Source organism: Sinocyclocheilus rhinocerous, unplaced genomic scaffold (assembly GCF_001515625.1).
Source record: "Sinocyclocheilus rhinocerous isolate Xijiao unplaced genomic scaffold, SAMN03320098_v1.1 scaffold1624, whole genome shotgun sequence".
NCBI classification, from domain to species: domain Eukaryota; kingdom Metazoa; phylum Chordata; class Actinopteri; order Cypriniformes; family Cyprinidae; genus Sinocyclocheilus; species Sinocyclocheilus rhinocerous.
In genome coordinates, this window is record NW_015639527.1 from 906,562 (window position 1) to 920,950 (window position 14,389).

General features: G+C 35.6%; 1 protein-coding gene across 1 annotated transcript in view; it reads left to right on the forward strand.

The window, feature by feature from the left end:
• Positions 1 to 13,844, forward strand: part of LOC107751394 (opioid-binding protein/cell adhesion molecule-like) — a 73,952-nt gene extending 60,108 nt beyond the window's left edge. The window contains exons 4-7 of the mRNA XM_016567116.1: positions 11,223 to 11,357; positions 11,455 to 11,575; positions 12,878 to 13,029; positions 13,304 to 13,844. Coding sequence (XP_016422602.1) covers positions 11,223 to 11,357; positions 11,455 to 11,575; positions 12,878 to 13,029; positions 13,304 to 13,407 — 512 coding nt within the window. The 3' untranslated portion in view covers positions 13,408 to 13,844. The remainder of the gene's footprint in view (positions 1 to 11,222; positions 11,358 to 11,454; positions 11,576 to 12,877; positions 13,030 to 13,303) is intronic.
• The last annotated feature ends 545 nt before the right edge of the window (positions 13,845 to 14,389 follow it).

Consider the following 14,389-nt stretch of genomic DNA (forward strand, 5'->3'; position numbering starts at 1 on the left):
ATGGCCCAAATTTGCCAATGTTTTTTGGGGGCGACCGGATGATTTCTTTCTGGCGAAATCTGTTGACAAGCGCGATTCATTACAATACACTATACACGCAGGTGAAACTATTATTTTACGGGCACATCAGTGGGAACATGGTGACTTTCGTTTCTAAGCAGAGAATATTTTTTGTCAAATGAAGGGTTTGCTCTCATAGCATTAGATCGCATAGTAAAACTAACCCACTGTAGTAAAGACCAACACATAGACTTTCCAACACGGGGAAGCAACATTCTAGACTTTGTTTACACCACAGAGAGAGGAGCTTACAAGGCCCTCCCCCTCCCCCACCTCGGTGCCTCAGACCACATCACTGTCATGCTAATGCTTGCATACAGACCACTCGTTAAAGTCACCAAACCAGTTCACAAACAGATACAAGTGTGGCCGGAAGGGTCGTCAGAGGCTCTTCAAGACTGTTTTAACACCACTGACTGGAATATGTTTAAACAGGCTGCAACATACAATGACACCACAGACCTCCAGGAGTACTCAGAGACTGTCACTGCCTACATCACCAAGTGACGGACTCTCCCACTCCCCCCTCCCAAATACACACACACACTGTCACTTTAATCAGTCTGAATAAGCTCTTTGCACTACAATCATTATATCTGCACTGTTTGTTTACTTCACTGGTTTGCACTCTATCTGCCATGTGCCTTGTGCCTTGTGCTGCTTTATATATTTTTTTATATATTTTTTTTTTACATTTTACCTTATTTGTATATTTGTATAGTTGTATTTTATATTTAATCTGTATCTGTCTGTATTTATGTTCTACTGTTAGTGTTATCTGTATGCACCAAGGGTCTGAGAGTAACGCAATTTCAATTCTCTGTGTGTATGTGCTGTACATGTGGAAGAATTGACAATAAAGCAGACTTGACTTGACTTGACTAAAGCTAACATTTATTATTTATTTATTTATTTATTTACTTACTAAAACTACTTATTACAGAACTGCAGAAATTTGCAGACATATTTTTAAATAATGTCCACTAAACTGTATAATTGACTGTCACCTACATTGTGCTGGTTTCATGCCTCTCATAGCATTTCAGGATGTCTTTCTTCTCAAAAAAATGAATAATTGCATCTAGGATCCATCTTTTATTTCTATTTATTTATTAAGTTATTTGGTATGTAGCTATGCCATTATTGCAAAATAAACTGATCAACAAGATGATCCTGCTGACACCATTGCTAACTGTTTGACATTGCAAACTGTTTTTTTTTTAGCTTCCAACATGTGCAGTCATAGAAAAGTGTCAACATCAGGAAAAAACAAACAAACAAATTATTTATTTATTAGTACTAATTAAGCACATATTAATGCCTTATTCTACATGACCTTATTCTACATCCCTAATCCTACCCAATACCTAAACTTAACAACTACATTACTAACTATTAATAAGCAGCAAATTAGGAATTTATTGAGGGAAAAGTCGTAGTTAATAGTGAATAAGTGTTCCCTATTCTAAAGTGTTACCGAAGTTTCTTTACTGGATTATTAAAATGCATTTTTAGGTTACTGGGAGTCAGTGAGATGTAAAATATTACAGGAAACTTTACAGAGCTTAAGTGGGCTTGTATAATAAACATATTGAAGTTTTGGTCTTCTATCTGACTGTAAAGGCTTCAAAGTCAAAGCATGTGTGTCTGCATGCTTTTAATAAGCAAATCATTTTTTTTTTTTTTTTTTGCAATGGAAAATAAAATTTCCATATTACCTAACAGTTCTCAGTGTTCTTACATGAAGAAGAGGACTGGGTGGTCCCTGTGGCAGCCTCGGGCTCTGGAAACTAAAAGTGACTGGGCCACAGATCTTATTTCTTTTTATGTTTATGCATAAAAAGTCACGATTTTCATAATCACTGGCTTCCTAAAAACACTTACAAGGAGAATAAAAGAAAATGCATAATAAGTATCACTACTTGGGTCTCTGAGGGTTGAACAAGATCAACAGAAAATAGAAATTATGTTTTATTAACAAGGTTCGGAAGGAGCACGATCAGATAATCAACCAATTCGGCACAGGTGGAACTCGTTCAGTTAATCAGCTTAACTAGCACAATACATATATATATATATATATACAGCCAACTTACCTCTGTCCCACGACAGTTTTCCGGCATCCCTCCTCCACCCAAGCTCCTCACTTTAAACTATTCTCATTCCATACTAGGGATTGGGGGGAGTTCTCTGGGTTCGTGCTATATTCCGAGCTCGGAGCCCTCCCTCAGGACAGCACGCCAAATATGCTTACTATTTGCTCAATCCAATATATATAAGTGCAAACTCGTGAATATAATAGTATTAAATACATGCATGTGCCAACCAATAGATATGGTCATAGGAGCTTCACTCCCATCTTAACTTCACCATTACTCCACTAAGAGCCAAACGTTCAATGCAGAACGACCCAAGAGAACCGATCCATCCATTGTAAAAACGACATCCCACCGAGCCATTATGGCCTCTTCACTCTCAAGAGGCAACATAACTAGGCAGTAATTGATTGGCAGTTAGAAACGAAATCTCTGTTTTAATTAGTGTGGCTTGACTTTGACTGGCTTAATGAAGATGCGTTCGTACATAAATCATGCATAGTGAGTTATTTGTTTGGCGGCACAAGTGTGCAAGAGCAAAAGAAGCAGAAAGAGGGTAAAAAGAGAGAAAGGTCATGCTGGAGTGGAAGGCCAGCGATGATCGGTTTCACTGAACTGTGTAACCATGGTGACCTGCTGCTTACCAGGGCATGATTGGAGGATTTAGACACTCTGCTTGAGAGATGACAGCAAAATACAGATGACGTTCATTCAACAGCCGGGGTTCAAGTGCTGTTTTTCTTTCAGTCTGCAGGCAATGCAAGTATTCATTCAAAGAGTACTTAATGTACTGTACTCAAACATTTAAACCTGCATGGATGTTTGTGCATTCAGTCCTATTTTTCCTTTCTTAGAAAACAACCTTTGTTCAATAATAAAAAATGTGGTCATCATCTGCTCAGTTTAATGTCACTCAAATATGTCTTTATGTAAGGTTTTATTCCAGCGGAACTAAGATTTACAAAGAATAATGGTAATACTTTGGATGTGGTTTTCATGCAAAGCTGTCAGAAATCTTTTGTAACAATGCAAGTCTTTGCTATCACTTTTTTTCCCTTCAATTTAACATATCCTTGCTAAATAAAAGTATTAATTTCTATCCCTATTCTATTTTGGCGTGTTTGCCAAAAAAAATACAAAATGTTGCTGCTGATGATGATGAAGAATGATTTTTGAAGGATCATGTGGCACTGAAGACTGTAGTAATGGCTGATGGAAATTCACAATTTTACTGATTTTACTGTATTTTTGATCAAATAAAGAGCCATGATGAGCATAAGATACTTCTAAATAAATAGAAAAACGTTAAGACTCTTACCGACCCAAACTTTGAAACGGTGCGTGTTTGCCAAAAAAAATACAAAATGTTGCTGCTGATGATGATGATGCAGTAAATAATTACAAAATTTTCATTTTTCTAGTTTTTCAAGTCTCTTTAAATTTGTACCTCCCTTGTAGATTTATTTCTTTTCTTTCTTTCTTGCTCTTTCATTCAAGACCTCTCCACCTTCTAGCTTTCCTAGAGCCCAGGTCAGATTGAATGGGTGGGGTCAGGCCAGATAAAGCACTGCTAGTGTTTTTAACAATAGTCTCCAACAAAGTGACAACAGAAGAGGAAAAATATAATTTCCTTGAAGCTACCGCATGTCTTTGGACCGTTTTCGAGGATGGATTTCATCTCTTGCTCCCAGCCTCATTTGCAGTTCTTTGAAACCTGTTTGTCGGAAACGGCTTTTATATCTTGCTGCTCGCAGCATGTTATGAAAAGTCCTTGTGACATCCTCATTTTCCCTGTTATAAACATTACGACTTCCGGTAATTAGCTTAGTCATTGCTTTACAATCTGAAGTAATTATCATTTGAATTTCTATTAAGGAGGTAGTCCATTTAGGGACGATTGCAAAATGCAATTAGGTATGTTGACAAACAGTAATGATGGTCAGCGGCTTATTACGAAATCATTAGCACACTGAAATCTCATTATATGTGTAATATCATTCCATAATGTGTTTATTAGTTGATGAAGAAGCCAAGAATGCCTGCAGGGGAGTGTTAAAGCACATGCTCACATGATGATACAATGCAGCTGTAGGACAGCATTTGTAGCTTGGTCATTGGCCTAGCTAGCTTCACGTCGCATTACCGGAAAGATTGAATGACCCGTTTTAATGCACAAAGCCACTGACCCACTTCAGTGTATTTTGTTGGTGCCTCAGAGTCTGGAAATGTTCTCATTCCATTTCACTTCTATGCATGGATCCCCTAGTTTGAGTCAACACACTTTAAAAGCATGCTACATTATACCAATAAGGGATTGTTGACTAGTCTTTCAGATTATTAAGGTTGACTGTTGAAGGTTGAATGTTTTAGAGAGTATGAATTAGTGATGAGTGAATTGCATACATGGTGTGCTTTACTGTGCTGAAACTATCAACTCAGTATAACTCTCTCAGAAATGTTATTACTCTCAATTCACCCCTTCCATTTCCCACTAAAGCCATCAAAACACACACACACACACACACACACACACACAGGTTTGTTTTTGTGGGGACATTCCATAGGCGTAATGGTTTTTATACTGTACAAACCGTATTTTCTATTGCTCTCCACCTAAACCTACCCCTTACAGGAAACTTTCTGCATATTTAGATTTTCAAAAAAACTCATTCTGAATGATTTATAAGCCTTTTGAAATATGGGGACACTCAAAATGTCCTCATAAATCTTACACTGACTACGGCAAGTTGGCAGTGTTGGCATCTTTACTTCCAGTTTCCCAGCATAAACTTAAAATGCTGCAAATACAGAGTCCTATATTGTTTGAAGGATTCGTAAATCCCAAAATATGGAGATTGCACCATTCCATACCCTTCAAAATTGCTCCAATCATTACACAGAAGCCAAAAGTTCCCCAAAAAGTACACTGGCATGATGCTGGTGGAGAAGAACTTCAGCCAGAAGAAGAGATGGAGGAAGAGCATGAACAGGAAGTCATTTCACATACTCCTTCAATGGTTTTACCTGCTGGAATGACAAGACGATGGACATCAAGGGAACTGGACCTTGCTTATCTAGCAAGGCGGAAAGGCGGCAGCTCTGTCAATTCAGCATACAGAGTTTATGTTGACCTGTGTTTTCAAGCTGACATACCATGCCGTTCCCTGAATGCCTTTAAATGCAAGATAAGGCAACAACTTTAACTGAGCACCTTTTCCTTGTCGCAACTGAGAGTTTTCAAAAACATTTTCAAGGCTTTATTGACAGCCATATTTCAAACATTGTGTAATGTGTATGCTTTGTTTTGTCTCCGTCTTGTCTTTAGATTTAGTTTATCTTCCTTCATTAGCCTTATTCAGTTCACCTGCATCATCAATATTTTAAATACCAAAAAAAGTCAAAGAATGGCCAAACCCCACCATTACATGTATACTTTATTTTTTTATTATTATTATTTTTTTTATACAAAAAAAAAAGGCAGCAGGCCTCCTTCAGCTACATGACGGACCAGCTGAAAATCAAAGGTGAGAGCGCTTTAAGCCTCTTAACTGTTTGACAGGTTCTCTCAATAGAAGTCAAGTGACGTGAGAACTAAAAACAACCTCCTGATATTTCTGTCAGATCGGAGAAACCTGGAGATGAACGCGGCGACGGTGCTCAACGAAGGAGTTTCCAGGGGCGTCTGGGAGGAGGACCTTGTGAAAAAATAAGAAATCATATGAAAAAACTCATCAGGAGGACCAGTGAAAAGTCAACAGACTGAATAAAAAAAGGAATAATTTTGATCTTGTTTTGTTTTTTGTTTTTATGTTATATTTGACAATATTTTGTATATAATCTAAAGTTCTAACACACACACACACACACACACACACTATATATTATATAATCTATATGTTATATAGAAGAAAGCTTTTTCTGCACATAGACCCTACAGGAATTAGGAATATGCAAATATTATATAAAAATATATCATCTCTATATATATATACAGTAGTGTTTGTGTATATAATTAAATGTTTTATTTTATTTTTATTTATTTGAAAGACGTCTCTTATGCTCACAAAAGCTGCTTTTGCTTGAACAAAAAAAAAAAAAATACGGTAACACTTTCTGTGAAGCCCGTATTTATAATACATAATAAGAGTAATCTTAAGGCATTATAATGAATGCATAATGTATTACAAAAAACCTTATAATATGTTGTATCATCTCATGAGTAATCATAACAACAGTTTTAATGCATTATAACATTTACTTATTTGTGGTTATAGCTTTTAAGAGTATGATGATTGTATGATGATTTATAATACACAATGAACACAATGCATCCACTTAACTTACAATGGATTATATTTCCCATAGTTATAATGTATTATAAGTCTCATATCATGCCATTGTTAACTTGTTACTGTACATAATTCAGACAAAGACCACTTATAAATAATAACAACAATAATAATAACAATAAAAATAATATTTTTTTCTTAAACAGCCATAAGATCAGATATCTGATCAGATGAATGTGTAATATGGCACATTTGCTTTTAACTATATTTATTGTAATATCAGTAAGATAGTAAGATATTGTACACATCTTAAATAATGTCAAGATATGAGACTTATAATCCATTATAAATTAAGTGGATTTAACATGGTGTTTATTGCATGTTATAAATAATCATACTCATAAAAGTATTAACCACAAATAAGTATGTTTTATAATGTATTATAATTGTTGTTATGATTATTTATGAGATGATACAACATATTATACGTTTTTTTTTAAATAATGCATTATGCATTCATTATAATGCCTTAAGAATACTCTTATAATGTGTTATAAACATGGGCTTCATAGAAAGTGTTACCAAAAATACAATTTAAAACAGTTGTTTTCTATTTTAATATATTTTAAAATGTAATTTATTTAGTGAAGGCAAAGCTGAATTTTTAGCATCATTACTCCAGTCTTCAGTGTCACATGATCCTTCAGAAATCATTCTAATATGAATATTTTCTGCTCAAGAAACATTTATTATTATTATTATTATTATTATTATTATTACTATTATTATTATCATCGTTTGTAGATTTGTAAAATAGATTTGTACATTGTAATTCCAAAATGTTTAATGTATACAGATTAGTCAAGTGCTAAAACACCTTTTTCAATGATAAAATATTTATGAAAACCAAGACTGAAAAATCATTGTGCCTAGGAAATAAAATCTATTTTTCTTTATCCATTCTCTGAAAGAACATGAGAACAAGAAGAATAGGAAAAGTGGGGTGGAAAAGGTAATGTTAAAAAGATGAGTCAGCTAAATTCACTTATGTGCGGATATTTAATAATAAGAGCTTAATAAAGTCAAATATTTCCTAAATAAAGCCTTATCTTAATGTTGTCCTGTCTGCTTCAGTGGCCTGATCTGTATAAACTACTTTACTTTCCAACTGTAACATGAGACTGAGTCTTTCCCTTGATCCTAATCTCCTAAATTTAGTTATTGGAGCATTTCTCACTCATTTCTTTTTCCTCTGGCTGACTGTAAACCGACAGCACAGACCAGTTTATTTATTCTTTCCTGTTTACACTGTTGTTCTCCTTTACATTCTAATAATCTTCTGCTCTGTTCAGGAAGACAGTCTCATGACAGCAGCAGGATTATTACTCAGTGCTGGATGTAATTGCTATGGGCCCGGTGCTTGCTTTCTGTCTCTAAAGTAAACATTATAAATCATTGCTGTTCACCGTGGCTATCTACACTAACCCCATCGCTGTTCGAAAATCAAACTGACCGCTCTAATAGCTAAATATAAATGAAAACTACATGAGAATAAATAAAGCGTTGCATCGCTGGAAGTGTCACTATTAGAGCTGCTCTTTATGTTCTTATGTTTTTTCCAGTTCATAGCTACAGAAAGCAAAGCAACTGCAGCTTTGTTGTAGGATAAAAGAATTCCCTTTTTATGAATAAAAACTTATTCTGTACAGCTTAGAAACACTCTTCTTCATGGTGAACGTAAACGGTACAGCAGGGTCAAATGCATAACCTCAGCTGATTCAGTAAAAGTGCTGTCTGAAAAATTGGAGGAAAATCCTTTTGGTTGCACTTTACCATTGATAACAGTTTATGAAGTGAGAAAGGGCCAAACACTATGACCTTCACTTGTAATTTTCAGTATTTTAGTGTTGCTTTCACATCCTATATAAAACTAACCTATAATACAAAAAAAAAAAACTTGCTGGGAGTGAGATGATCAAAAAATATATCAAACATATCAAACATCTAAACTGCTCTGATTAGTTCTGGCTGAACTTTTCTCTTTCCAAGGCTTTTGTCAAGTAAGAAATAAAACTTTACTTTTATGCTTTATTATTTGTATTTAAATATATTTTGACAGTGTATATCACTTGGCAGTCATTGTCAAGTTTAGATGTTTGAACACCTGGGCCTGTTGATCATACTCAAAATAATATAGGAAAAATATTTTTTCTTCTTCTGTAGAACATAGAAGATATTTTGTAGAATGTTTCAGCTTTTTTTGTGTGTGTGTTTTCTATACAGTGAAAGTCAATGGGGTCCAAAACAATTTTGGATCCCTTATAGGATTAGATAACCCCCCAAAATGAAAATTTGCTGAAAATTTACTCACCCTCAAGCCATCCAAGATGTAGGCAAGTTTGTTTCTTCATTGGAACAGATTTGGAGAAATTTAGCATTACATCACTTGCTCACCAATGCAGTGAATGGGTGCCGTCACAAGTAATCACAAGAATTCACAAGTAATCCACACAACTCCAGTCCATCAATTATTGTCTTGTGAAGTAAAAAGCTGTGTGTTTTTAATATACAAATTCATCATTAATTTTATTTTTAAAGAACTAGTTCACCCAATTATGTATAGTCAACCATTCTTCAAAATATCTTCATTGAAGGTTTAGAACAACATGAGGGTAAGTAAATGATAGCAGAAGTTTAATTTTTAAGTACTATCCCTTAAAACTTGACTACACTGAGCAAAAAACAGCTGCATCATTATGGTTCACATTTAAAGGCCAGTTCATAATATTTTGTGTCTCTTGTCACATGGACAGAGTCAAACAAAACAGTTTTATTCCAGATTTGGGGATGTAATTTTCAGTCACATGTTGAGCGTAATCTGGGGTGAACCATCCTCTCAATGATTGCTCAAACTTTGTAAGCATTACAGGGCTGAGTCATATAAGGAGATATGCATAATTACCAACCTCTCTCAACATCACTTGCTCACCAATGCAGTGAATGGGTGCCGTCACAAGTAATCACAAGAATTCACAAGTAATCCACACAACTCCAGTCCATCAATTATTGTCTTGTGAAGTAAAAAGCTGTGTGTTTTTAATATACAAATTCATCATTAATTTTATTTTTAAAGAACTAGTTCACCCAATTATGTATAGTCAACCATTCTTCAAAATATCTTCATTGAAGGTTTAGAACAACATGAGGGTAAGTAAATGATAGCAGAAGTTTAATTTTTAAGTACTATCCCTTAAAACTTGACTACACTGAGCAAAAAACAGCTGCATCATTATGGTTCACATTTAAAGGCCAGTTCATAATATTTTGTGTCTCTTGTCACATGGACAGAGTCAAACAAAACAGTTTTATTCCAGATTTGGGGATGTAATTTTCAGTCACATGTTGAGCGTAATCTGGGGTGAACCATCCTCTCAATGATTGCTCAAACTTTGTAAGCATTACAGGGCTGAGTCATATAAGGAGATATGCATAATTACCAACCTCTCTCACAATCCCCAAGGCCTTGCTATTAGAAACAAAATAACAACCTAAGTCCACTCCTCAACCTTTTCACTGAAATAAAGTACTGAGGCTGTATTAATGAGATGGCATAATGTGGAGTTTGTGCTGTGAGTGGCATTTGCACTAACTGGCTGTCTGATCCTGAGGGTGAAATGTTATTTCACTCTCTCAGAGGAATAACTGAAACAATTTCTTTGCATGATAATAGAATTGGAGATACAGGTGGGTTTTGTGAAATGACGGACTTAAGCAGAGAACAACAATGGAGGGTCAGTCCAGGTCAGCCGAGTGTAACATATTTGTCTTACTGACATTCACCAACCTTGTTCTGCCTTCAGATTGAGATAATGGTGAAAAAATTCTGTTCATTTTAGAGCGATCACAGCAAAATAAGTGCTTAAGCTTCAGGATTCCAGAACAGTGGCTGAAACTCTCTGTATGTTCTCAGACTGCTTGTCTCTAGTTGGTGCCAGTGTGGATTAAATTAAGCAAGAATGCTTGTGGCATTATGACACTGCTATGATACTTCAGCAAAAAAGCTGGCATAGGTTTGATTCTGAGTCTGTTACGGTTAAATGAAAGTGACATGGAATGGTTGTGGCACTTTAATAGGGTAGAACTGAGCTAATTAGAAGTACTTTCTCAAAAACACTAAACAGCAGCAAACAGCACCACAACACTTTCATTAACACCTGTTTGATGCAATGCACTGCAAAGCCTTTCTTGACGGCATGTCATGAGAGAGGGTTGTGTTGGGTTTATATAATTGAAATGATGTTGCGCATTTATATTGCCAATGAGAGTCACTGAAAATATAGAATATTTTTTGAGACTATACGAGAGAATTTATGATTTTTAATTTTGTGTTTAAAGCAGTAATTTTAACTCAAGTGAAAGCTATAGTATTTGGGTTAAAAACCTCCTGGATGCTCAGAAAAAGACAAAAAGGAAACCATAAAAATATTATATATTGTATAAAATATCAATAAAAAATGTATATATTTTTTATTAATGTTTATACGTATTAATGTTTTTATAAACATTGTTTTTTTTAACTAAAGATATAAGTAAACAATATGCAATATTATACATATTAGTAAACATAATATTATACTAGGAAATGCATCCTTATATCTCCACCATATCACTGTAGCCCCTCAGGCATTTTACCCAGAGTAATGGTATAATGGGTTGGTTTTATAATATGACTTTACGTATGTTAATAATTACTTTAACCTTATGTGTGTTAACACAGGTATTAGAATCATTACTGAGGGTGAATATGTGGAAATGACTGGAATCACCAAAGACATGTCCGGCTCGTACGACTGCATCACATCAAACGACATCTCGCCTCCAGACGTGAGGACTGTTCAGGTTACTGTAAACTGTGAGTACCTCATTCATTTAAAACTAATTCCTTTTAAGACCATACATTTCTCACATGCTTTTTTGAATTTCTCAATTACCTGTGATTCATTTCACAGATCCACCTGTCATTTCGCGAGCTCGGAGCACAGGAACGGCTGTCGGCCAGAAAGGAGTTTTGTGGTGCGAGGTGTCTGCAGTTCCTCTGGCGGATTTTCAGTGGTATAAGGGGGAGCGCAGGTAGGGCATGCAGTTTTTTGTTTTATTTGTGCACTGTAAAAAAGGAATTGAAAAATCAATGTAACATGATGCAGTCAGATTTTTAGGTTCTCTCGACTATTGTCTTACAAATTGTCCTAAACAACAGTCATTTGTTTTGCCATTTTTAGTTTGTTTGTTCACAAAACACAAAATGCTTCATGCAGCCAATAAATTAAGGCATCTACAGATTTCTTGGTCAGCAAATGTTCAGTTAGTAATATTAAATTGATATATAGATAGCCATATACCTATAATTGTATAGGTCGCTTAATCTGTCAAATGAACTATGCTACCTTTATTTCTGAAGGCACATTCACCTTGCAAAGCTAAGATATCTGGGATATAGTTTTTGAAGGTTGTACATAGACCTCAACACTTCATAAACAAGCCTCTAGAATGGTGACAATCAACAAATATATATATAAAAAATACAACAAATAAATACAGAGTTCTGGCATGAAACTCTAGATGGCGCAGTCCGATAGGTCTAGCTCAATCTGACCTGGCGACATCATTGTCACATGGCAGCTGATTGGTTCTCTCCTGTATCGGTAGCCAATGAGCTTACTGCTCAATATTCAAATACCTGGCTTTTCTTTGCTGTAGCAGTTTGCAGCGCACTTCAGAAACCCTCCACCTTCCCCAGCTCCACCTGTATAGATCTGCTACAGGGTGATTCATGTATGCTATATGGGGGTTATTCATATGTGTTATATGTTGCCAATCCCTCCGAGAGTTGTCATGACAGAACTAAAAATTATTACAAATCAACAAAAGTTTAAACAAAAGTCAGCAAACAGTAACTTCATACTTTATTCATGATGCAATGCATGCTGGAAACTCACAAAACCCTTACATTTTCAGCAATAGTGTTCAGTTTAAAATTATTTGTTCATACTAGCTGTGTATGATTAGTTGGGACAATATTTGGGGGAATTCTGTTGGTCTACCATGACTTTTTATGTAATTTCAACTAATTCACATTTCTTAGTATTTATGACTCAAAAGGTCCCATGAATTGGAAGATATGTAGTTTCTTTTTTCTTAGAGTGAAAGCCAAACTGGATCCGGAGAATTCAAACCTGCATCTCCCAAGGCTCAACAAGCACTAAGCCATGGTTTCAACAGAGCTAGTTAATTAAAAATCTGAAAATATGTCTATGTATTAGACATTCAAGTCACACTTTGTGCGAGAGTGGTGCGTTAATGTGTGCCGTCAGCCATCCACTTATGTAGACTTTGTTTTTAATAACACTGCTAACTTCACCTCAAATTTTCCAGACTCTTAAACGGACTCAACGGGGTCAAGATCGAAAACAAGGGTAAACAGTCCATGCTAACATTCTTTAACGTCTCCGAAGAGGATTACGGGAACTACACATGTGTGGCCATGAACACGCTGGGAATAACAAACGCCAGCATTATTTTGTACGGTACGAGGCTCCTTCTAATAACTAAATGCATGTTAATTTATGCACAGAATCCATGTCAAGTGTAACTTGGCGTAGTCAACGAGCGTCTCAATGTGTCAAATGTTTGCCTAATGCAATTACATCAGCTCTCGTCTTGTCGCCCTGAGGCATCCGCTAACTCTGACGGTGTTTGAGCGCTGTATTCGCAGCAATTTCTTTGAACAGCATAATGCATGATGATATACATAGTGGATGTTTGGGAGGTTGTTAACGTGTAGGGTTTCTCTTCCCGCAGGCCCCGGAGCGATACACGATGTGAACAACGCAGCCTTATCACCAACCAGCTCATTCTTGCTTCTGACTCTCGTTTTAACACTTTCGGTCCTCAGCAAGTTTTGATGCTAAAGCAGCGTGTCCGTTTCTCTGTACACACACAGACTCACAGTCCCACACACAGAGAGGGAGAGTACTTTATCAGTTATTATTAACATCATCATCATTTCCATAATTTTGTCTTATGTTTCATTTCTGAAGGGAAGTGTCAGTGTGGGTTTATGGGTCTGTAATAATAAGATGCTTTGGGATTTAACCGTGTTTTGAAACAGTGAACTGGACTATGAATGGAGTCAGTTTGTTAGCTGGGTAGAAATAATAATAGAACCACTATATGTGTCTCTCCAACCTTTTGTATGTGAAAAGAGAAGCAAAAATTCATGTAATCGTGAATAACTGAATGGTTTGTTGCTCAGTATTGAACAGTGTGAATTGAGGTTTCTGGTGTCCTGTAAAATAACATGATTTTTTTTTCTTTTTTTTATATTCGATAAAAATTACAAACAGCAAAAAAGAAAGAAACAAAGAAAGGAAAAAAAAAGCTTTAGTAGGCCCAGAAAGTATTTGGACACTTGAGTCACACTTAAAAATGTCTGAATGTCATTACATCAAGTGGCATCAACAAGCAAATGATAATTTTTTCTCGTAACTAAACTTCACTTTTCTTGCATTTCCATTTTCATCCTCTTACATTTTTTCCCAATTTCTTTTAATCCCCTTTAAAGATGGTTTTCAGTGGATGTATGAAGGCACTTCTCCAGTGTAGTTCATTACATAAACTGCAGAATGAACACTGACTTTTTAGAGAGAGAGAGAGAGAGAGAGAGAGAGAGAGAGAACAAAATCTTTTTAATGTATTTTAAGATGTAATTTATTTCTGTGAAGGCAAAGCTGAATTTTCAGCAGCCATTACTTCAGTGCTAATACTAATTTGACTATTTATTTTGTTCAATGTTTTGTTGTCTAATTCAGTGACATGCACACACAACGTGTGACTTAAATGTCCAAATACTTTTTGCGGATGCTGTATGCGATATTTGATTTACTG